At 32.2% G+C, this 25756-nt stretch overlaps 2 protein-coding genes across 3 annotated transcripts; both read right to left on the bottom strand.

Annotated features, from left to right (window-relative positions):
* Window positions 1-1523: 1523 nt before the first annotated feature.
* Window positions 1524-5335, bottom strand: LOC131036135 (GDSL esterase/lipase At2g42990). 2 transcript variants are annotated; one of them, XM_057967949.2, is made up of 5 exons: window positions 5042-5335; window positions 4823-4953; window positions 2328-2561; window positions 1993-2251; window positions 1524-1899 (listed from the first exon to the last, which is right to left on the bottom strand). In XM_057967949.2, the coding sequence occupies exons 1-5, from the start codon at window positions 5298-5300 to the stop codon at window positions 1706-1708; spliced, it is 1077 nt and encodes a 358-aa protein (XP_057823932.1). In that variant the 5' UTR covers window positions 5301-5335; the 3' UTR covers window positions 1524-1705. The 2 variants fall into 2 exon arrangements, with proteins under 2 accessions (XP_057823932.1, XP_057823933.1); XM_057967950.2 differs by having other exon boundaries at window positions 4877-4953.
* Window positions 5336-17524: 12189 nt separating this feature from the next.
* LOC131036161 (GDSL esterase/lipase At2g42990) lies at window positions 17525-22372 on the bottom strand. Its single transcript, XM_057967979.2, has 5 exons — window positions 22074-22372; window positions 21855-21985; window positions 18605-18838; window positions 18269-18527; window positions 17525-18176 (listed from the first exon to the last, which is right to left on the bottom strand). The coding sequence occupies exons 1-5, from the start codon at window positions 22330-22332 to the stop codon at window positions 17983-17985; spliced, it is 1077 nt and encodes a 358-aa protein (XP_057823962.2). The 5' UTR covers window positions 22333-22372; the 3' UTR covers window positions 17525-17982.
* Window positions 22373-25756: the final 3384 nt, after the last annotated feature.

Below are 25756 nucleotides of genomic sequence, written 5' to 3'. Positions count from 1 at the left end.
TGGATCATTTTTTTGTTTTGTTTTGTTTTCTTTCATTCTAAAATGATTCTATTGTTAGATGATGTTAAATGAAGGAAAGTTTGTATATTATTCTCACTAGTATCATCCTATTTTCACTACACCTACAATCTTGAGAGATATGTAGATAGATTCATGGCTACAATAGAAGACACAACACTGATAGCTTTTCCCACATCTATTGTTGCTAATATTGGGACATCAACTGCCATGACAATCATGCCCTCCCATCTTAATATGTGAGAAAGTTATTGTCCATTTGTTTCCTAAAAATAAACAAGTCAAAGTTTATAGATCATCTTATGAGTTGAAAGAAAGAAACTAAAATTAATGCTACATAGGTCACAAGTTTAGGCCTCTACATATTGTCTTAAGTAATCTAGCCTCTTTTCTGTCTAATGAAACTTTGAACACCCACAATCAATGCTTAGTCTTCTTGTTTTTATTTATGGTGATCTATAGATGAGAGACTTTTAATTCAAAATATAAAAAACACAAACATCAAACACTTTTCTAACAAAATGGCATAATGATAAATATATTTGTTTGAGAAATGCATTCTTGTGGAAAGTGGCAATAAAAGTTGCATTCTCCTAGATATTTTGTAATGTCATATCATTTGATTTTCTCTTTCACCTTTTCTTTAGATTTACTTTCACAAAACAAATCGATAGAACAACAAGGAAATTATGCCTAGCCCAATAAAAAATTATGAATATTTGAATTTGATTATAAAATAGAATGTAATTGTAAATATTTGAAAAGATCTTTGATCCTTATTTTTTCTAAATATCAAAGGATAGACTAATAATTATTAATTTTCAAATAATCACTTAACGAGCTCTAAGAACTATTACTAAATTATAGTAAATTATATTATACTATATGTAAAAATATATGTACTTCATTTATATGTAATTCCATCTCTTCATTGCAACCATACTACGCATGTTTGAAGTTTTAGAAGAAATTGTATTCTACAATAAATCATATGACCTTGATCACTTCTTTTTTCATGTTGTATTTTTTTCATGGTTACTGATTATTAATGGACTAATATACAATAGTTTGTTTACTTACAATATATAATTAAACTTGATATAAATAATTCAAGAAGTTCAGCAAAATCATGTACAAAATTATATTATACAATAATATCAATCATATTTTTTATATTTTATTTTGTAATATTAAAATTCATTATATTTTTCCTGCACGTTTCTATAGACATATCCCTTGCACCTTCTACAACTCTAATTGCTAGTTAGCTCCACAAAAGAAAGATGGCTTTCAATATTTTTTGAAGGCATTAAATTTAATGCAAAAGATTTCTCTCCCCACACAAAAAGATAGACTGATGCTGGTTAAAGATGTGGAGATTTTAGAAGCACGACGGTGTGTATGGATATAGATTCACCAACAATGACTTTCTCAGCAAATTAAATGAAGTAGATTGGCCTGAAGAACTATAGGGAGTCATTCTGAAACAATGTCACACAAGAAGATAATGGCAACCAAAGCATATTTATTCAGACCATTCAGAAATGTTTACTTTCGGGTCGAAAAACCAACACGTCACCCAGTACTAGGGCCTACGCTTCAAAAGGAGCTACCATGTACTTTAATACCGGGTTATAGTTTCTCTACTATTGTATTTAATTTCAAACGAAACATTTTGGATTGTTTCTTAGAGCAGCTTTGATATGTGTTGGCGCAGGACTAGATCAGCAACTATCTTATATGTTGCTTGCGTAGGATGAACAGCATCCCAGAAAATGGTGGTTGATGTATTTGTACAAGTAATTGGAGTTTTAGAATTGCAAGTGGGCCCAGTCTCGATTAGTCCTGTTCCACAGCAACCCCTGTCTGTTATCTCCAGTCCTGTAGTGCACAACCGATAATAATACTTAGAATTAAATGACTTCGACTGGTTCAGAAGCAAAAAAATATATGTTTTTCTTTTGCAAATCTTACCATATAATGAAGGATTTGTTATCATGTCTAACAGATAGTCATAGATGCTTATGTACTCCAATCTAATGCCTGGAAGACGAGCTTCCAATCCTTGGAGAATTTCCTTAAGTTTCTGGTTGTAAGAAGATGAAATACCATTGAATTCCTCAATACATCCATTCAGTTCTGATTGCCCATGTAATGTTTTCTCTCCCGGCACGCATCCCAGTGGAGGGAGTCCAGCTATGCCTACTTTGCGTACCCCAAGCTTGTAGATCTCCTGTTTAGTAAAATTAGAGTTTTTTTCAATTGTGTTATGTAGAAAATCTGTTCATTGGAATTGGAATCGGCTTTACCTTAATGAAATTGCTGCAGACTTTAAGTAAAAATTCTTGGTATTGTTGGACGGTAAATTGATTTCTTCTATTGGGAACAATCAAATAATTCACTAGAAAGTCATTGGAACCTGCGACTGCCACAAATATGGCTTGCTCAATTATGTTGGATGAATTTTCTACTCCCACCATATTTTCCAGGCGCGCCTTATATGTCTTGAATAGTTCAACTTGTTTCCACATTGGTATCGCATTCTGCACGAAGGGCATACATTTTCTTCAAAATCATAATTAATTAGAGAGGAGTGTAATGGGGAGAAGCTTATCGATAAATGACAGGCATGAGAAAGAAAACAAGTAATTTCTCTAATTGCAGTTTGTTTAAGGAAAAGCAGTTAGGTGCAGTCTCATGAATGATTTATGACGGTCTTTAATTTATATAGATATTAATTAGGAACTGCCAATAGTGTTAGATATGTATTTAGAGTTAGGAATAGCCTTAGGATATGTATGTAGAGTTAAGAGTAGGTGAGATTAGTAATTTGATATTGCCTTGTCAATTAATATATTTTGATATTAAACTAAAATAATAGTTAATTAGTAAAAAATTATAGTGTTATTGTCATCATTTTGCAATTTGTAAACTCAATAATTGAAAGATAAAGTAAATTTCAGAAATTATAACTAATAGAAAGTTGAACCTACTTAAATAAAATAGTAAAAATAAAATTAAACTATATTAAAAATGGTAATGCTAAAATATTAACTCCTACATTAAAACTTACAAATAAAACCAAATTTAAAAAGTAAAATATAAAATAAAACCTATTAAAAATGTAAAAAGTAAATTCTCAATTCTTTTGAAATTTTAAATTTATTAAAAATAAACAGATATTTATATGTATCAAATTTTTATTTTCTATTTTGATGATTATTATAAAAAATACTCAATCATTAATATTTTAATATTCATGAAAAAATTATTTGTGATTTGTATTGTATCCATAAATACAATACTTGTTAAAATATTGTTATGTTGCACTACATTGAACTCTATTTCAAGTAAAATATTAAAAATAAAAGTAAACTATATATTAAATTCTAAAGATTCAATTTTAATTTTTACATAAAAAAATTATAAGTAATGACTATTGTTAAAATAAAAATTATTATATATATATTTTTTTTCAAATATATAGTAATTATTTAAATCTTTAAAATAAAAATAATATGTTAAAATTTTATATATTAATTATTTAAGAATATAATGTTATAAATGAAAATATAAGTTTAAAAGATAAAATATATTTTAATAAATTACTTTTTAAATAATTAAAAACCTTTTCTAAATAATTATAAATTTTTATATTAATGTTTTAAATTAAAAAAATTATATTCTAATTTTAATATTAATCACATGCTGTGGACATGTTGGATAAAGGTGGAGAACACGAGACCTAAGAAGGATAAGTGGTTGCCTACTCGACACATGGTTATTGGGTGAAATGCTATTGCAATTCAATAATAATAAATGTATTTTCTTCTTTATTATTATTAATGGATAGATAAATATAATATTTTACATCAAAGAAAATTGAAATTTCTATCTACTATTTTCATATAAGCTAATAGAATCAAAGATAAATGATATTTTTATAGATATATAAAATATAAAATAAATATAAACTATAGTTTTTTGTTCAAAAATTTTAATTCTAGATTCCTACCTTGGCAGGACCTAATAATAATGAAAGTTTAAAACACTTAAATGATAAATCTTTTACCAATATTAATTGAAAGGATGTGTAGAGACTAATATTCTTGAGGTTTCTTAGTTCTTGTTATTAAGTTGAAGGAGGTCATTCTATATGGAAAGATGTGAGAAGTAATATCATCAAAAGAAATGTAAGAGATTAACATTATAAATGATAACACCTCAATTCTGAATTTTTAGATGAGGGAGATCCAACTAGATAAAATAACGGTCTAATATCAATAAGACTGCATTAATGCTAAGAAATTTTTCCTATTAATAATAACACCAATTAAATGCAGAATTTTGATATTATTATTAATGTTAAGAGATTTTTATTATTAATATTATATTAAATTATAATATACTATATCAATTCTATAGATTCCTTTAATTATTTAGCATAAAAACACGAACTCTAGATTGAATTTTCTTTGACATAAGATATTCAAACCGTTTAAAATATTGATATCTTATATTAACCAAGGCTTGATTCCTAATCCATTGTTAAAAAATATCCAACTCCACAACAAAGACCTTCAATTTCTCTTAAAAGATAAAATAATAGAATAACGTGAATAAAGAAACTCATTTTTTTAAAGGAGAAACATTCTTAGTTTTTCTTTTTAATTTTATCTAACTAAAATTTTTCAATTTTCTAAATATGGTGGAGTTGCATAGAACTTCCAAGCAGCTTGTTACCTGCAAACAAGGGCGATATTTACAGCAAGCAGTATAAACTAAAAGAAAAATTCTGACGTACAACAAGCGCAGAGGTGAGGTTGTCGTATCCAGTCCCAGCGGAAGCAAAACTTACGCCTGTGAGAAGGTCTTGGGTGTGGAGATTAGGGTCTAAAAATGGCGGAATTGTTTCCTTCACCCCAAGTCCAGAAGCTGCAATCCCAAATTCAATTAATCAATCTTACACCAAGATATCCCTCTCTAAAAACTGCTAGAAATAAGTAATGGTGAACAAGTTTACCGATAAAATCTGTTGCAAGTTTTCCATTAGAAAAGCGGCCATTTTGTTCATCACCCATGAAATCTTGACCATATGGTGCATGGTTGGCCTTAACCCAGGTGGGAATGAAGTTATTGTTGCCTGGATCTACGAGAGAGTCCCCGAATGTGAAGAGAGCTGGGATTTTGCCATTACCATCAATGGTTTCAATGCCTGCACAGAATGAAAGAAGAATACAGAGGAGCAGGCAAATGCACCCACCATGATTTACGTGCCTCATGTTTGCTTTCTTTTATTGTACTACGTTAACATTAGCTTTGCATTTAAATAACACTCTCTGATGTCTCCAAAGGAGTGAGTTAAAGGAGATAATAAATGTATTTCAATGTCGTGATAAATAAGTCTGAAAAAGCTTTGTAGAGACGCATTTAGTTCTAGTCTGAGCGTGCTTTGTGTGCTCTTATATTTGAATGCGTCGCTGTCGCCGCTTTATGGGTGGCGTGTCATAAAGGTTATTTGCAAAATTTACTCTTTTGATTTTCAGATGGAAGAGAAATGTATTTTCAATGTAGTGATAAATAATCTGAAAAATCTTCGTAGAGACGCATTTGTTTTCAGTCTGAGCCTGCTCTTGTATTTCAATGTAGTGATAAATAATCTGAAAAATAATATATGTGGTTATAATTATTGAAATATCGTGGAGTCTTCCTTCTCCACTAATTTTCTTGGTGACCGCTAACAATAAATTGGAGTAAGAGTCAATGGCCCATTAAATATATTTTAAAGTGTATTAGGTGAGTAGATGAATTAATAAAATATAAGTAACATATTAAACATAGTAGTTGTTTAGTAGTTTGGTATATGAGAAATCAATTTCGATAAGTTTATTTAGATTCGAATTGAATATATATTAAATTGGAAACAAGATAGGTTTTGGGTTGTATATTTTTAGTTTGTGGGAAGCGAATTACATGATGTTGTATAATATTAAATTGATAATGAATGTTACATTACAAATTCAAGAATTGAAAAGGACAAAATCTAAGAGTTTGGTTTATGCTAATTTATAAGTATGATCTCATCTTGGTTAATTTTACTTTCCCCTTACTAGAGTTGAATTTTTGACACCTATACAATACGTACTTAATTGATAAAATCTAAGGTAAGTAAAAGAATGATAGTGCTAAGGAGTACAAATAGACTTGGCTTGCAAGGATTGAACTTTATAACTCCTATATGCCTTAGGAAAACATCATGACTAAATACATAATAAAAGAAAAAGTAATGGACAACAATTGGATGTTGATGTAGAGAAAAGACTTGTTGTGTTGATCCTGGAATGTGTTACAGATAAAATGTGAATATGTTGTCCTACTTTGTTCCCAAATATGATATGATGATAAAATTACCTAGGGTGATTTCTTTAAATGCATGCCCTATACACACAATTCAAACCTTGTTGGTACACATGTGTCCAAGATTTTTGACTACAAAATGTGAAAAAATTATTGTACTACGAGAAGAGATGAATGAATTCAATCCTATCCTAAAGAGAAAAGCATAAGCATGATAAATTTAAAGGTAGCGCATGTCCTAAGAAATATGGGATACTAAGAGAAGAGGATGAAGTACAAGAAAGTGTTGAAGTACAAGAAAGTGTTGTATTAGGTATTGATTGATTGAGTGCAAAAAAAAAGACCAAAAAATACATTAGAATGATACATTAAGTTCATCAACACAAGGTGTCATAGAATAAGAAGGGAAAATGTGTTGGAATCAGGGATCATTGAGAGGGGGGCGATGAATCAGTGATCTACCAGTTAGCAAATTTTCAGACTTAACTTTAAACCACCCATAGCATAAACATGAAACTGAAATGCAGGAACATAAAACAATCAACCACAAAATCATAACACCATTTTTTTACATGGAAACCAAAATGGGAAAAACCATAGTGGGATTTGAATCCACAATATTACTCCACTATGGCCAGTAGAAAAACAATATTACAATATGGGGAATGCACAAGCATTCAAGCACACTACCTAGAGCTCACTACTCAAATACAATAAGGGCTACAACCCCGAAAGGATCACTGCCTTACTGATTAATTACAATGATGAATTATGACAAATGAACTCCAAAATAGCATCTAAAATGCTTGGCTGAGTTCCAGTTAAGTGTCAAATACACTGATTAAATCACCTCTGCTATTTTTCTTTGTTATGCCCTGTTCACTGTCTTGGTCAACTACCAAATCAAGAATGCGCACGTGAAATTACGCAACAAAGTATTCTCGATCACCACTCGCTCGCATATAATCATGCCATTCATAAAAAATATCATCTACACCGGTCTTATATATCAACAATCACAAAATAAATCATTTATCAAGTCGATGTGCTAATGTAACATGTATTCATATGTCGACTTCACCAGATCACCAAAGATAAATGCGGATAACCAAAACAATGATAGAAATGATGTCTCTATGCCGTCCCAATCATTCCAAACATGATTCATGACTCTACAATCACTGGAAAGCTTTCGGACCAAAACTGCTCTGTTCATCCTGAAATACCGGTTGACTCCCTCTTCCGGAAATCAAGATCCATGATTACCGGATAGGAATCTAATGAAGAGTTTCCATCAATGACAACCATTAACCAATAATCAACCATCAGAAGCTACCAGATGAGTGTCAATTACCAATAATCTCCCCCTTTGGTATTGATGGAAACTCACATGAAAAATGACTAAGTGTTAAAAATAGAAAACTGTACACTGGATAAAAATAATTTCTAAGGCTCCCCCTTAGATAAATAATTCTGAAACCTATAATTACACTCTTCTAAATGGTACATTTTTCACCTTTTGTCTCCCCCTTTGTTAGCAATGCCAAATATGGGGTGTTGTCCAAAATTTATATACATAGATACCTATCGGAGACTTTACAAATACTTGAAGATGTCAGGAAAAATGGTCTTTAAAAAACCTAGGTGAGTGTCCCACCCACTCTTCAAGTTATCCAAAACTGCAATGATTGCACTAAATATAGTTGCATGAATCTCTATTTCCTTCAGATTAGATGACACAAGTTGAGCCATGTCCTTCATACAATCTACCTTATTTCTTAACATGGTGTCCAACCGAGGGCCAATCAAGTTCTGGAGTTCACCATCTCTCCTTGAAATTATGTCCTTATCCGTATTAAGTCTCGAGATCTGATCATTTAGAGTGAATATTTGTCCTTCAACACTGCTGGTTAGAGCTACATTGGGATCAAAAGACTGTGAAATACTAGCAAGTTTGCCCTCTAAAACACTTATTTGCTTGTTTATATCTATAGTGAGCTTGGGAAAAAGTAGACAAGACTTATATATTTTACTTCCTTCTATCAATGCATCTGAAATAACCTGCATACCTTTATTCAATCTCACTCTATCATCTTCAATCATCTTCCAGAATGTCTGCATCCTTACTTCCTTGAATCTATCCAAGAATTGCTTAGTAGTGGACTTCTCTAAAGAATCAAAACTGGCATTGACACTATTAATCAATTGTAGAAATTTATTGAAGGGGTAAGCATTAGAATCTAAGTGTACACCCAAAGCCAGCTTCTGCAAAACATCAACAGACATCAAAATGAGCTTTTTGACTTCTGACTCAGATTTTACCAGATCCTGACTGGCTTGAGCTTGAATAGATGCTGCAAGCATTATCTTTTTTGCAGGAGACATTTGTCCAAGGTTAAGAGGACCATCTATATTAATAGAGATTTGAGGTGGGGTCCTTGTAACTGCTGGAGTGTCAATTGCCAGATCAACAACTCCTTTGCTCTTGTCCACCTCAACAGCCTTTACCTCTACTCTCTTAGGTTCCTTTTAGTCTGCTCCATCCACTTTATCTTGTGCACTGGTGTTTCCACTTGGTGCAGTATCATCCTTTTGAATCTCAGAAGACACTAAACTATCTACCACCAGAGGATTATCACCGGTTTTAGCATCAAGAGTTGTGTTGCCTTGATCTTTGAGACATCTCTTAGTCTAAGTTTCATCCTTCTAATCACAAGAAACACCTTCTTTTTCTTCTGGCTGAGATGAATTAAATGCATCTTTATATAAAGGATCAATTCACAATTATTTTTCTCCATATATCTTCAGCTTCCTTTCTTAACTCTTCCACCTTGCCAATCATCAATCTATTTACCCTATTTTTTCTTCTTAATTCTTTCTTATTATCTTCCTCAATGAGTCTTTTGACTTCATCTTAGGTGATATAGGTGTAAACATTTATCAACTCTCTTTCTTTCATTTCCTTATCTATTTTGCTAGCAGTCAGTCTCCTTGCATCAATAATGTTGTATAGGTCCTTAGGGATGCTCTTCTCCAACTCAATACATGGTTTACTAAAATTGTGCAAGTATAAGACAATAGCTTCTTCAACCTTTCTCTAATCTCCCTCATCTATATTTTCATAATAATCTCCAAGATTCTTCGAGTTCCCATCAAAAATTAATTCTTCTATTAGTTGGTGATGAGGAGGCAACAAACTAGAAGGATAACCTTGAACCAACCAACCTCTAAGGCTCACAAACTCAACCAAAACCCTACTACCAAAGGGTCCTTACACAACACCAAGTCAATAAATGGTTCAAAGATAATAAACAATGCCTAGGGAGATTCAAAGACTCCAATATGTCCACTTACAAACAACTAACACTCTCAAGTCTTGTGTGACTACACGCACCCTTGCATACATGAGTGGGCTACTACTAGGCTTTAGGGGTTTGAATGGCCCACTTGACTGATTTAATACAAAAACCCTTGTATGGGTTTTCTCACAACACATTAATATAAATGAAATAGAATTCCATGGTTTAGATCCACTGAAACATCAATTTTGACTCACTTGCCCGCAAACAAAACTAGTTGTAATTAGGTCTCCATTCGAAGGAATCGGGTGATAACTTTTGACACATTAAGGATCTATGAAAATAAACTATATTTTTAGATACCCTTTTGAGATTTCTTGACAATATCTCACTTTTCAATACTAGACACACTTGCAGATATCCCAACCTATACTGCACTAACAGACCTAATAGGGCTATTAGGCCTATTTGACTGAACACCTTCCACAAACTTGTTTGGTTCTTCTAGTTGGTGACCATCACTGACCATGAAATTTTATGTCAAACTCCAAAGTACTCTTCTACAATATTCAAACCCCTTTCCAGTGCTCTACCACTAAATTCTCATGCACTACACTCATCAAACTGGTCTGTCACACAGAGATGTCAAACCTAGGGTTAGTTCTCCATCTTTATCACCCTGTTGATTCCTCTTAATGGATTTTGAAAATTACATATGATATAGTGGCCTATCATCTCCTCTAACGACAATGTGCTCAATTAAGTATTGATAGGCCAAAACCCATTATTGCAGTCAAACCCTAGGGGTTTGAGGGTTTTAGGCTACTCGGTAGAGATTTTCTTATACAATGGGGCATCGATAATTTCAACACTTCAAACTAAACGCAAAAAAAAGGTAAAACAATCTATTTTTTAGGATCTATGTGTTGATCATTCTTTCCAATCCACCTTCAGTATGCAATCAACAGAAATAAGATAGTTTCTTGTGTTCCCAACAGTTTTGATGCTTCAATTTCCTTCTCAAAACAACCAAATAAACCCACTTACATATTTAAATGCTTTAGGACCTTAAAGATGTCACCACAAACAAACACAACCTCCTCCAACCATTTTTCAAACTTAACTGACTGTTGGAGAATCACGACTTACAAAAAGTGCCAAATTGTCATGACAGCAAATTGACAATATGAGAATTTTTCCATTATTCAACCAACTTAGACTCTAGACTATCATAGTCCCCCAAAATGATTACATTTGATTCTAAAACATAAAAAATGACTCAAATAAACCTTTAGCCACTTGATCCCTCAATTTAGACCATTGTGACCCTTATTGACTCAATTTTCTCTACAAGAACCTAGGTGACAATTTGACCCATACATGGACAAACTTGTCACACTCCTAGGAAAATGAAATACAAAGAGGACCCATAGGGTCTTATTACATTCATCTTCAACTAATTAAAATTCATCTTGTCTTTGGCTCGTTCCCTCACAGGCAGGTGCTCCAGCACTAGTTGGTCTGTTGACAATGGAGGAACAATTGTGTATTTACCTTGCATGTCACTAGATTCAAGATATTTTTCAAGTTGAGTACTGACCTATCTTCCTCTTTTAGGTCTTCCAGTAGGGGCAGGTTCAAGTTTGGTTTTCTTTCTTTGTTGGGCTCCATAGGACTATGACTTCCTCACCACCCTTACAAATTCACCTTTCTTCTTAGCCTTGCCTACTTCCTCCTTAGATTTAGTCTCAGAGGCCATCAAAGACACATCAACATAAGTCTTCTTAGATGACTCTTTTTGATTCAACACTCCCTTTTTGCATGGGCTTTGTCCAGAAGATGGTGCCACTAGAACAAGGGTAGAATTGGTCTCTTTTGGTTTAGCATTAGAGGGAACCAGGTCAGCCTTAGTATTTTTGGTTTCCTTTTTGGCCTCCATCTGTGCATGTTTCTCTCCAGGATTCACCTCCTCCCAGGTGAATCCCATCTGCATTGCCACTTGCTCAACCATATTTGAAACTTTTCTTTTTATAGCAGGTGCAGTGAACTGTTTGTGCAATTCAAGGTCTTTCTCCTTGAATGTTCCAAATCTTTCCTCCTTCTCATCAACTGACTGACTCAACAGATATTGAGCATAGAATTCTAGGGTAGCGTCATCAAATTTATACCCATAGGAAGAATCCACATAGTGCTGGGCTCAGATGCTTCCATCAAGTATTGGTCCTTATCAACCATCAAGTAGATTGTTTCCTCATATTTCTCTACTATCTCCTTCAAGATTCTTTCTATGCTCTTCATTATTGCTTGGAAAGTTTTGAAATAACCCCAGAGAGTGGATATCCTCATTTTGGCATCACAAAATCCCATAATCCCTTCTTGGATTTTCCTAGCAACTACCTATCACAGGCCCATTGGAACTTCTCTTGAACACCTGGGATTTCATTCATAAAGAAGAATCCACACAGTCTTGGGCTCAAATGATTTCATCAAACATTCATCGTTATCAATCATGAAGTGGATTGTTTCCTCATATTTCTCCATTATCTCCTTCAGGATATCCTCATTTTGACATCACCAAATCTCATAATCCCTTCCTAGATTTGCCTAGCAACCGACCTGTCATAGGCCCATTGGACCTTCCCTTGAACACCAGGGATTTCATTCATGAAGTAGAAAGACAAACAAATGATAAGAGTGCCAAATTTAAAACTATACTTCTTGTCTTGTTTGATTTTCTTCAAATTTCTTAGCAACTCATTCAGAAGGACAATACACAAGTCAAACCTTTTATCTTCCTTCAACATCAAATAGGTAGAGTATATGGATGTACCAAAGAGAGAGTTGTATCTGATTGACTAGTACACCTTGTATCCGACCACCATTGATGCAAACTTCACATCATGGTCCAAAATGTCATTTATGGTCATCTCTCTACTGTCAAATTGGGAACAAATAGCGGTAATCATGATGTTGTTTGATATCTTCCTCAGATTAGGAACTTGATCGGATGAGCTTAGACAAGTTACAACCTAGATTGATTGCTTGGTAATCTTTTAAGGCTTTTCAAACCACATGAATTCATCATGGATTTTTCTAAGTACAAACCAAAAGCATTCTTTCTCATCAAAAGTCAGAAAATGCATGAATTGAGAAAAACCCCTTGCCTCTAAATGCTGATATTCTGGCTTGAGATTTCCCAAGTTGTTCACTAGATGTTTATTGTACAGGTTCAACATGTCTACACTCCTGAGTTCATCAAGATCGCAGTGGATGTATGCCCTAATATCGTCATTGTGAATAATACCATAGGGTACAGAGGAAAATACACCTTCGGGATCATTCTCGATAGATTTAAAAGGATGTTTCTTAAAATTAGGTCAATCTCTATCCTTAATCTCCACAACAAGTGGGCTAGAAATTCTAGAAGTTGAAGCCATTTCGAACTTAGGGTTTGTGGAAATTGATAGTCTGAAACAAATAAATACCTTAAATCGCAACCAAGAACATAAATTTGCTTTGGAATCACTAAATTCATTGTTGAGATCGCCAAATTGCTTTTTCCTTCTTCTCTGCACTATTCTCTTGATTGCATTGTGATGAATGAATCTTTGGAATGCCCTTTTAACCTTCGAAAACCTAATTCTTCATTGCAATAAATGTTGGAACTAGATACCTTAATTTTCATAGATTTGCTTACCGGAGCATCAAATCTTCTCTGAAACTTCTGGATAACATCTGCATATATTATTTAAGCCTTTTGAAACCTTCTAGAATTGATTGCAGATCATTGAAGAGGAGGTTATTAGAATCTGCATGAAAAGTCCCCCCTAAGGCATAAAGCCCTAGTTACTGGATGAAGATCCTGCACTAGATTCAAGTGCAGATCCATTGTCTACTTTGGATTCATCTTTTCTAACCCACATCTTCTCATGTTTGTCTTTGATCTCTTCTACCTTTTCCTTTCCCTTCTCATCTAATTTATTCTTGTCTACTAGAGCACTATTCTTGCTTTTACGGTACTTTGCAATGTGACCAGTTTTATTGCATGCACAACAAACAACATTTTGCATAGGTCTGAAGTTCATCTGATTTAGTCTCATTCTGCACTGGTTAGAGAGATGTCCAAACATTCCGCAGGAATAGTACGTATTGTTTTGGAAGTTATTCATTACTGCTCTACACATATTTGACTTGTGTCCAAAATTATTGCATATGAAACATTGACCGATAAAAGTAGGAACATTATTCATGTTGTTCATTCCATTATTCATCCTACTTTTGCATTGATTCACCATATGATCAAATTTATTGTAAGTAAAACATCTACCATTGAATTTAAGAGCATTAGGTTGTCTTACTAAAGGATTCATGCTCTTCTTCTAATTAGGTTTTTCATTGCTTTGTCTAGATCCGGAGGATTCACATTTCTCAAATCCAAGTCCTCACATGTCCTTCCAAGTCCTCACATGTCCTTTCCATGTCTCTAACTTTCCAACATCTCATCAAGCCTTGCTGAGCTAGCTTTGAATTTTTCTTTGTATTCATTATAAGTAGAAAGTTCATCCCTTAAGGAAATATATTGATTTTCAAGTTCTTGTCCATTATTCTTTGACTATGCGAACTCAAGCTTCAACTTCTCATTTTCATAGGTAAGCCTCAAGCACTCAGGATAGCATCCAATCACCTGACCAAAACCACCTAACCAAATATGAGTATAAGTATCATGAGCAAGCCAATTCCATCACCATATTATACTGGAGTATACTCGATCATGCCAGATCCAAGTTAACCAAAAACCACTCATCCTACCGGGACTAGAAGGGTGTCGGTAAAGCATCCAAAAAGATAGTGTTGACATCAATGACAAAACATCAATGCAACACATAATCATTTCCACCAAATGGCCAACAAAAATAACTACCAAGTCTTGAACTCCTGGGTTCTGGGGTTCAGGGGTTGGAGATCTCTAAAGATCCGGGAAGAAAATGAACACGTAAAATGAGAAAAACTTTTTAAAAAAAGTTAACATAAAAAACTAAAAGATGTAAACTAGAAAACACAAAAGGCAGAGAAATCCACCAACCTAATGGAAGAAAACCCTCAAAAAATCAGCGATATGGAGGCACGAAGTTGAGAGGCAGAGCAAGGAAATCAGAAAACCCGAATGCGCAAATGAGCTCAAAAGAGTTCAGTTCCTCTATTTATACCCTCGATTTTCCATCCGTACAGTCGAGTTAAACACGACCTCAAGAGTCTGGGGTTTCGGACTTCTAAGGTGAAACTCAAAAAATAAAAAAAACACAAATAAACCTCATGACTCTGGGGTCTGAGCAAGCAAGGGCACCTCAGGAGTTTGGGGTTCTGAGGTGGGAAAGTAAAGCAAGTAAAACAACTTCGGGACTCCGAGGTTCCAAGGTTCTGGGGTTGCAAAGACAACACAACTTCATGACTCTGGGGTTTCGAAGTGACTAACAACAAAACATGAAGAACTCGAGATTTAAAGACTTGGGAGTCTCGAGGCTTCAACGACAAAAAGAAACAAGGCACAACTTCGGGACTCCATGGTTCCGAGGTTGTGACAAACACCATAAATAGAAACCTACCTCTGAACTCTGGGGTTCCCTGATTTCGAGTTCAAAAGACAACCAAAAAAACAAGTGCCTACCTCAGCACTCTGGGGTTTCGGGGTGGGACTTCAAAAACAAGCAAAGGACACCTTGGGACTCTGGGGATCCAGAGTTCTGAAGTGTCAAGGTAGAAACTAAAAAAACATAGCTACAAAAAGCAAAAAGAGGGACCCATATTTTCAAGATAAGGAAACAAATGGGGTTAGGTATGCAGGGCATAACAACTCCCTCCAAAATTGCTAGATATGGATCCCTCAAATGAGGAAAGGGAAGACTATATTTAGGAAACCCTAACATTTTTTTTGACTTTAGGCTGACTTAGAATCAATATTTTTTCACAAATCTATTGATTTAAACATTAAAATACCACTAGAACCTGCTCTTGAAATTTCAGGAAAAAAGTTCGAGACCAGGTAGGGCCCCCTTGGTCTGACCAACTTTTCGTCAAATTTTTGGGAACGCAAGATAGTGTTATTTTAAAGAAAATTCCAAAAGGATATGGAAATTTAAGATGTTTAGATATGTGAAATCGGGCTTTGAAGGTCAAAATAGGTCAAAATTAGGGTATTTGATGAAAAGATTTATTGGAGAAATAAAATAAAAAAGGGGCACACTTAATATAAAGGGTACAATTTTATGATGTGTAGAGTGATGAAATAAAATGTTAAATTTAATTAAATTAATTCTTAAAGGGAATTTGAAATACAAGATGCAAACACACTAAGGTGGGTGCTAACCTAAGCATGGAATTGCACCACCTAATTAATGGTGTACAATTTACGATGCTACACTATCTAATCTCTCAAGGGGGTATCCATCCTATCCTTCACTATTTGGCATATCAGTAGTATTAAACTTTTCTTATAAATAATATCATAAAAAAACATATCTTAAAGAAGGCTAAAATATAGATATCTAAAAGTGGCTAATAAATTTTTGATCATCATCTCCTCATCATTTTTATTATATAAATATTAACTAAATATTTTTAATTAATAAAGTAAGCTAGTTTTTCTTCTTTTGAATTAAATAGTTTTTAATTTCTTCACCATTTTCTTCCACAATTAATTAAATAATTTTATTAGTTAATTATACATTTTATAATTAAACCATTTAAAAAAATTTAATTAGTTTACACTTCCTCTCAAAAATAAATGTTTTAGATAATGTATTTCATCTCATGACCTCAAATAAATAAGTTTAATCCCTCTATGCATTTAATCTCTTTTAATTCTTCTACCTCATCAATCCATGTGGTAATTTTAGGTCCTATCTTCTCTCAAAATATCTCATCCATTGATCTTTCAAGTTAATCTCCACCATTGATCAAGTGTTTGGTGATCATATAAATAAAACCCCTCACTCGTGCATTTCTACTAGATCACATCATTATCAAGAGTTCCATCTATGAACTATCATTCAACTAGCAATACATTATTATCAATAGGTTGCCCTATCAAGAGCTCATAGTCTCATCAATAATTCATTATCAAGCTATCAATCCATGCAAACAAGCAAGATTATTTATCAAAACATCCATTATCAAGAATCAAGCATTATGCAAATTTTGAGAGGAACACACATATCAAGCATTATGCAAATTTTGAGAGGAACACACATATCAAGCATTATGCAAATATCAAGTAAACAATCAAAAAATCTAAGACTTTTTCTTTCGCGTTATTGCTTATTATTTGATTTTATTCATAGATATTAAGCTTTAGTGAGTGAGTGTAAGTGTGAATTTGGATCTTTTATTGCATCTTTTTTAGATTCACATTTTCATCCTTTAGGCCTATATTGAATCATTATATTTGAAACTTTACAAAATTATTCATAAAATATAAAGAACATAAACAAAAAGGTTCAAGTTAAATATATAAATATGTGGGTGAATGTTTGTGTCTACATACGCATACATAGACACATATACAGATACATACACATATACATATACATCTACATATACATATACATATACATATATATAAATATGTATTTATTTAAAGTATATATTATGATAAACATAAATATTTTCTCCATATTTAAATACATACAAATAATTAACTATTAAAAAGAAAATATATTATTTTTTATATTCAAAAATATATTTAAAAAAAAATTCATGCTAATTTTCTAATAAGTTGTCCCCTCTAGTTTGTAATTATATTGTATAAATTTTAAATTCTCAAATATAAGATAATAAAGTCATCGAAAAACACCTAAGGTAAAATTATGTGCCAATGGTCACTCTCAAAGTGCATTTGTCACTTTTATCAATGATTAGGATAGATAGTTAATAAGAAAGAGGTGTCTGAAAATAAAATTTTTGGAAGGCATTAAATAGAATCCAAAAATATTTGTCCTTTCTCACAAAAAGATATATCAATGCTGGCTGAAGATGTGCAGATTTTAGAAGCAGGCAGTGTAAATGGATATAGATTCACCACCAAGAACTTGTTCACCAAATTAAATGTAGTAGATTGGCCTGAAGAAGTAGAGGGAATTGTTGTTAATGAAGGCCCCGCAAGATGATAATGGCAAACAGAACATATTTATTCAGACCATGTGAAAACTGTTCTCGCTGTCAATAACTTACGGGTCGAATGGCCAACACGTCTCCCAGTAGTAGGGCCTACGCTTCATAAGCAACTGCAACTACTTTAATGGCGGCTTAATTATTAGAGCAGCTTTGGTATGTGTTGGCGCAGGACCACTCTAGCAACTATCTGATATGCCGCTTGAGTAGGATGAACAGCATCCCAGAAAACACTGGTTGATGTATTTGTACAAGTAATTGGAGTTTTAGCATTGCAAAAGGGCCCAATTTCGATTAATCCTGTTCCACAGCAACCTCTCTGTGTTGTCTCCAGTCCTACAACGCAGAACCCATAATTATAGATAGAAATAAATGATTTCATCTGTTTCCAAACCAAAATAAATGTGTTTTGCTTTCGATTATCTTACCATATAATGAAGGATTTTCTATCATGTCTGAAAGATACTCATGGATGTCTATGTACTCCAGTCTAATGCCTGGAAGACGACCTTCCAATCCTTTGAGTATATCCTTAAATTTCTGGTTGTAAGAAGTTGAAATATCGTTGAATTCCTCAATACATCCATTCAGTTCTGATTGTCCGTATAATGTTTTCACCCCTGGTATGCACCCCAGTGGAGGAAGTCCAGCAATGCCCAGTTTGCGTACCCCGAGCTTGTAGATCTCCTGTTTAATGAAATTATAGACGCTTTTTAAATTGTGTTATGAGAAAATCTGGTCATTGAAATAGAGATTGGTTTTACCTCGATGAAATTGGTGCAGATCTCGAGTATAAATTCCTGGTACTGTTGGACGGTGAATTGAGCTCTTCTTTCCGGAAGAAACAAATAGTTTTCCATGAAATCGTTGGAACCTGCGACTGCCAGGAATATGGCTTGCTCAATTATGTTGGATGCATTTTCTACTCCCACCATATTTTCCAGACGCCCCTTATATGTCTTGAATAGTTCAACTTCTTTCCACATTGGTATCGCACTCTGCAGGAAGAGCATACATTCAAGATTTATAAGTTAAGCTGCAGTCTCATGAGTTATTGTTGAGGATCTTTAATTTATAAAGATAATAAGTTAGGAATCAAGTTTTGTTTTGTAAAGATTTGACATTCTAAGGATACGGTAGTCGTATGTAAGTATGAAAGTCTCATATTTTTTATGATATTAATTGGAAGGATGTGTAAAGACTTAAGTTAAAGGAGGTCATTGTATACGCAGTATCAAAAGCTGTATAAAGTTGCAAAGCTTGAACATAATAAAGAATGAGATTATTTGTTCTTGATGACTAATTAAATATGTCATAAAGGTGTTATACTATAAAGTCGATATAATTTCTATTCTAAGTGAAAGGATCTCAACATGTCAATAAATCAAAGGAAATGTAAGATTGACATTGTAAATGATAACATCTTAATCTTAATTTTAAGACAAGGAAGATTATCATGCATATAATGCAATTAGATACATCACATTAGATACAACAATGGTCTAACATAATTTATAACTATAGAAAATTGAAATCCATGATCATGTTCATTGAAGATCATCTAGATGTACATAAGAATCATAAATGAATGTTAATTGAATGCTTGACAATTATTATTTTTTTGTAATTTGTGTACTTACATAATTTTAAGCTTATTGAAGTTAAAGACAAAATGCTTACACATTCTATTATTAAAAAATATATTTCTTTTCATAAAAATATTACATTGTTTTTCTATTGTATTTTAGATCACATCTCTAATTTTTAATAAGATGCAAAGAATGACAAGCCAAACATTATAAAAAAAAAGAAAAGAAAAGAAAGGTGTATAGAAACATAAAAGTCCAAATAAAAAATATAACTTGACAAATTAGTAGTAAAAAAATTTGAAAAAACTAATCGTTTTTATAATATTAACATTTTATTATATATCTAATTTTTTAAAAAATAATATATAATAACAGACGATTAATAATTTATTAGTATAACAATAATATTAATTATTTAATATTAAAATGTATTATAATAATAATTGTCAATATTATAAATATTATAATTCCTTTTTAATATAGTTAAATATTATAAACATCATAATCATAATTGTTGCTAGAATATAATTTAAAATGGATATGGTCACTCTTTTATAAGCTCATGGTAGTAGTGGTAAGATATCACTAATTTTGTATGAAAAACTAGGCATTGAGGCTTGTATAATTGAATACAATGATTCGTAGTTTTATCAAAGATGGGCCTTCTATTATCTAGGCCTATGGTGGCTATGGCCTCAAATGCTCTTAGTAAACACGGTCATGATCATGGTGTTTGATAGGACTCTATAATAATAATACTTCTGGGACTTGGTTCAATTTATGTCAAATGAAATCTAGTGGACAAGGAGACCTTTAAAGAAGGGAGCATGATAAATGGGTGTCATATTCTAGTTGTTAAATCTTAAATGAAAATTAAAATTTTGTAAGGAACAATTTAATTTTTAAATTTAATTATTCTTGTTTAATTTTAGTTAACATTCATGATTAGATTATTAAAGTATGTTTAGAAAAAATAAAATAAAATAAAATAGATACAAGTATCAAATTATTTTTTTAGTTTTATTATGCCAATAGAATGTATGGCTTTAATTTAATAAAATATGGCTTGATTTTCAAAATAAACCGTGTTGTTAGTTAAGTCATATTTCTATCTATTAATCACACATGATAGAATCTTTGTTGTTAACTCTTCTTTAGTATTTTAAGTATATGATTCTCTCAGGCATACATGGAGATTTTGAGATATAGATCCATTCATAGATGGCTTGATTGATTCAACATTAGTAGAGAATTCATGTAGAAGAAGATATCTGAAAAGGGTTATTAACATGAAGAGAGATGGAGAAATTTGGAGATAGAATTTGGAAGTAGGTTCTACATTATGAAAAATATATTGTTTCATAGTTATAGGCACTTTTAGGTATGGTATATAGTACTAGACCACAAAATGGAGAGACCTAGATTCACAATGTAGGCTACATGGTAGGATGGACCCCTTTTAACTAATTCATACTCTTGATTGTAGAAGATTCTTCTCTGAAAATTTTCAATAAAATAAGATACATTTTCCCACTATATAGTATAGATCTCTAAAGAATAAGGTAGAAACACTTCTCTTACTTCAATAGAGAAAGGAATATAAAAAGAATAATAAATTTGACAAATTTGATTAGTTGTCATTATCAATTTTTTTTGTTACAATCTATATAACCTAACACCCCCTTTAATAATAAAGAGTCATTTTCAATCATCAAATAAATGAGAATGCGGGTAGATGTTAATATTTAAGGATATCTATTAAAAACCATTTATCAAGAGTTATTTGAGTCACCTTCTTCAATGAGTTATGAAGTAGATGAAATGATGAAAAGCTAGATGGATCTAAAGAATAGAAGGCATATTGTTAATAGACAGCCTAGACATCATATGATGCTTAAAAAACATAAGAAAAAACAAAATATAAACTTTTCAAACCTTTCTATTTAACTTTGTCCAAGTGATATAATTAGAAAGTGACATGTCTCTGATATTCTCTTATAATACAAAAGACAATAACCATAAGTAAAATCTAACATTTTTATTGAATAAAAATATATTATTAGTATTAAAAATATAAATATTATACTAATTATATTAAAAAAGCTATTATTAACATTTTAAAATGATTATTATAATAAACCATAATATATTATAAATTTATTTTCTTAAATAATCTCTATTTACAATGTTTCATTTTCTATATATTGTGAAGTTTACAAAAGAGCTTGTTAACAAAATTGTCTTTCAGTCCCAATTCACTTTTGAAGGTATTTATCTATTAATTGAAAAACTAAAATAGAACAGTTTTTTGTTTTCCAGTTAATTAATAAACCTGGATGCTGCATAAACGTTGCCGCTTGTTAATTGCAAACCTGGGAAATATTTACATGAAGCAGTGTAAAGTAGAAGAAAGAATCTGACGTACACCAACCGCAGAGGTGAAGTTATCGAATCCAGTCCCAGCGGAAGCAAAACTTACACCTGTGAGAAGGTCTTGGGTGTTCAGATTAGGGTCTAAAAATGGCGGAATTGTTTCCTTCACCCCAAGTCCAGAAGCTGCAATCCCAAATTCAATTAATCAAACTTACAACGAGATATCCTTTACTAAAAATGATTAGAAATACGAGATGGTTAACAAGATTACCAATAAAATCTGTTGCAAGTTGTCCATTAGAAAAGCGGCCATTTTCTTCGCTCCCCATAAAATCATGACCATATGGTGGATGGTTGGCCTTAAGCCAGGTGGGAATGAAGTTATTGTTGCCAGGATCCACGAGAGAGTCCCCGAATGTGAACACAGCTGGGATTTTCGCAATACCGTCAATGGTTTCAATGCTTGCACACAATGAAAAAAGAATGCAGAGGAGCAGGCAAATGCACCCACCATGGTTTAAGCTCCTCATGTTTGCTCTATTGTATTGTAGTACGTTAGCACTGGCTTTGCATTTCAATAACATTCTCTAACGTCTGTATACGAGTTGAGTAGGGAATATAGTAAATGTACTTCAATGTCGTAATAAATAAGTCTGAAAAGGATTGGTAGAGACACATTTAGTTTTAGTCTTCAACTCTGGTGCGTCATTAAGGTTATTTGCAAAATTTATTATTGACTCTTGAATTTACAAATAAATATAGGTGGTTTTAGTTATTGAAATAACGTGGATTCTTCTTCTCCACTGATTTTCTTCTTGTTCAAGTACAATGTTATAAATTGGGGCTGTCCTTCTCACCATAACATTTATAACTGGAGCGAATGAAAATGGGCACCCATCAGATTTAAGGGGATGACCAAACAAAATATATGTAAACACATTAAAGAGTAGTCGATCATAATGAAAATGGGCACCCATCAGATTTAAAGGGATGACCAAACAAAATATATGTAAACACATTAAAGAGTAGTTGAACATATGGTAAATCAATTTTCATAAAGTTCGTTTGGATTATAATTGAATATATCTTAAATTGGAAACGAGATAAGTTATAGGTTGTACATTCTTTTGAGTTAGTGGGAAGTGAATTGAATGATGTTATATTATGATAGGGGTATGCAAAGTGATAATTAATGTTATATTATGGATTTAAGATTTGAAAAGGATCAAATTTAAGAGTCTAGTTTATTGTAATTTATTTGGCATGATCTCATTTTAATTAATGTCATTTTTTTCTTAGTAGAATTGAATTATTGGCACTTATACAACACCTATTTAATTGATATAGTCTAAGGTAAGGAAAACATTGATAGTTCTAAGGAGTATTAGGGAACTTGGTTTGCAAGGATTGAACTTTACAACTCTTCTATGTCCTAGGTGAACATCATGAGTAAATATATAATAAATTAAAAAGTAATGTGGTGATTGGATGTTGATGTTGGTAAAAGTGTTGTTGTGTTGATCCTAGAATGTGTTAGAGATAAAATGTGAATGTGTTGTCCTACTTTGTTCCCAAATATAATATGATTTTAAAATGACCTAGAATGATTTCTTTAAATGCGTGCCCTATACACAATTTTCAAACCTTGTTGGTACACATGTTAGTGACTAATGTTTATGTCCAATTTTTTTTACCATGGAATGTAAAAAACTTAGAGATAATACATGCAACCCTATCCTAGAATGGAAAAAATAAGTATGATAAATTCAATGGTGGCAAATGTTTTAAGAAATATTCTAGGGATATTTAGAGTAGAGGAAGAAGTATAAGAAAGCGTTGTATTACGTATTGGCTAATTGAGTGCAAAAAAGAGCCCCAAAAGTAAATTAGAACCATACATTAAATTCATCAACTTAAGGTTGCATAAAATAAGGGGAAAATGTTTATTTGACTACAATTTTCTACTAGGGAGATAGATACTCTGAACAAGATATGTATTTCTATGGTATATTTCTCAACTAGTGTTTTCTATCTATGTCAATCCAAAATTATTAGTTTCATAGTGATAGCTCATAAGAATGATGGAAGATTCCAAATATATGGATTCCATCAAATTTACAAATCTTCCACACGTTGATCTAAGAATCACTACTAAGAGGAACAAATAAACTAACTAATTTTATTGAATTATTGACAAACAATCACTACTAATAGGAACAAATAAACTAACTAATTTTATTGAATTATTGACAAAATAGATGTTATAAAGTATAAATAATCCTCTACTTATACAGATCAAGACATGGTATGAATGATGAATACTAACTAAAGGTATACTTCCATGATAAAGAGATCTGAATAAAGCTAGACATGGATAATGGGCAAAAAAGACTAGATGACCTACCGTGATAAAAGATGTGTAATTCATTCACATGATAGGAGTGTGGAATACTTCATACTACACAAGTGAGTGTGGACATGTCTAATCTAGGTAACCAGTCAAGTGAGCTTATCATTTCTTGATCATCCTAAATTGGCTTCTAGTTAGGGCTTGAGCTATTCTGGTACAGTTTTATATTTGAATTGATGTGGACCCGCCAGCCTAATTTTGTGCGTTTCCTGACAAATTTCTGGGATTTTGAGATCAAGGGGACTAATTTATTCAAAATGCTTGAAAAAATTAAAAGAATCAAGATTTTCATAATTGATTGGAACAAGCATTCTTTCAGAAATATATTTCCCCAAAAAAGGATATAAAGGAAAAAATTATATTTATTTAAGATGAAATGGATTTGGTGGGGGATTTTTCTAGAGCATTCCTTAAAATAAAGTGTTCTCTTGAGTGAAATTAATAGTATTGTAGAAAAGAGAAAGTATTTTGGTAGCAAATCTATAGAATTCAATGAATAAAAGAAGGGGGTGAGAATTTACTATTTTCTTTCATCAATCTACTCTAAGGAATAATAAGAGGAATAAAAGTTTTGAACTTATTGGTGTAGATGGTTTGTTCCTTTGTCAAAATACTAAGATCTATAGGGAGAGAGTTAGATTATTTAGGATACTCCTCAAACCTCCTGAAACTTCGAATCCCCTTTATGACCAGGATTGAGATAGAATTTTGTAAGTTATTACCAATTCCCTATCTCAGTTGTATTTAGCAGCCTTTGAAGAGTATTTCTCTAATGATAAAGTAAAAAATGTGGACTTTTCTCTTCGACCCTATAATGCCCATGGTCCCAACGAGTTCCATCTAGCTCTCTTTTAGAATTATTAAAATACTATGGGACAAGATGTTATCATAGTATCCAAAAAAAATTAATCTTCAAGGAACCTCCCTAGAGAAATCAATAATACTTCTATTGTTGTCATCCACAAAAAGTTTAGGCCTAACAAGATGACTAAGTTTAGGTTTATCAATCTTTGTAACATTTTGTATAATATTTTTTCAAAACTTTTGTTCAATCCGTTTAAAATTTTATTAGTCAAAATGATTCATGACAACTAGAAAGGGTTATTTCATACTAGAAAAAATTCTAATGTTTTTCTGCTTGTTCATGAAACCCTTTTCTTTATCGAAAATGGTAACAGAGAACACATAATCTTCAAAATGGGTATCTCAAAAGCTTATGACATGCCATCATGGTCTTTCCTTTCTAATAAACTACAAAGGTTTGGGTTGTGTGGCAATATGTTAAAAATGATTGAACCGTGTGTTCTTTCACCTATGTATTATGTTCTTATCAATGGATCTCACCAAGGCTTCTTCTTGGTGTCTAGGAGAATTAGACAAGGAGATCCCTTCTTGTCCTACTTATTCATTTTATTATTTTATTTTATAGGGGAAAATAATGAGAATAATGTTAAAAGTTGAATTCTTCAAGTTTTCAAACATTCCTCTTCCCCCTAGGTTGTCTCCCATCAACAATGTTTTGAACATACACTATTAATGGATAA

This window comes from Cryptomeria japonica, chromosome 10 (assembly GCF_030272615.1).
Source record: "Cryptomeria japonica chromosome 10, Sugi_1.0, whole genome shotgun sequence".
NCBI classification, from domain to species: Eukaryota; Viridiplantae; Streptophyta; class Pinopsida; order Cupressales; family Cupressaceae; genus Cryptomeria; species Cryptomeria japonica.
The sequence above is the reverse complement of the archived record's forward strand: the minus strand, read 5'-3'. Positions and strand labels throughout refer to the sequence as shown.

What these genes read in the sequence shown, in the direction of transcription:
- LOC131036135 (XM_057967949.2), bottom strand. Translation starts at nt 5,300, where the DNA reads ATGAGGCACGTAAATCATGGTGGGTGCATTTGCCTGCTCCTCTGTATT. An exon ending in ACCTCACCTCTGCGCTTGTT is followed by an intron (nt 2,562 to 4,822) that starts GTACGTCAGAAT and finishes CCCTTCGTGCAG; the next exon opens with AATGCGATACCAATGTGGAA. An exon ending in TCTGCAGCAATTTCATTAAG is followed by an intron (nt 2,252 to 2,327) that starts GTAAAGCCGATT and finishes TTTACTAAACAG; the next exon opens with GAGATCTACAAGCTTGGGGT.
- LOC131036161 (XM_057967979.2), bottom strand. Translation starts at nt 22,332, where the DNA reads ATGAGGAGCTTAAACCATGGTGGGTGCATTTGCCTGCTCCTCTGCATT. An exon ending in ACTTCACCTCTGCGGTTGGT is followed by an intron (nt 18,839 to 21,854) that starts GTACGTCAGATT and finishes CTCTTCCTGCAG; the next exon opens with AGTGCGATACCAATGTGGAA. An exon ending in AGAAAATCCTTCATTATATG is followed by an intron (nt 18,177 to 18,268) that starts GTAAGATAATCG and finishes TCTGCGTTGTAG; the next exon opens with GACTGGAGACAACACAGAGA.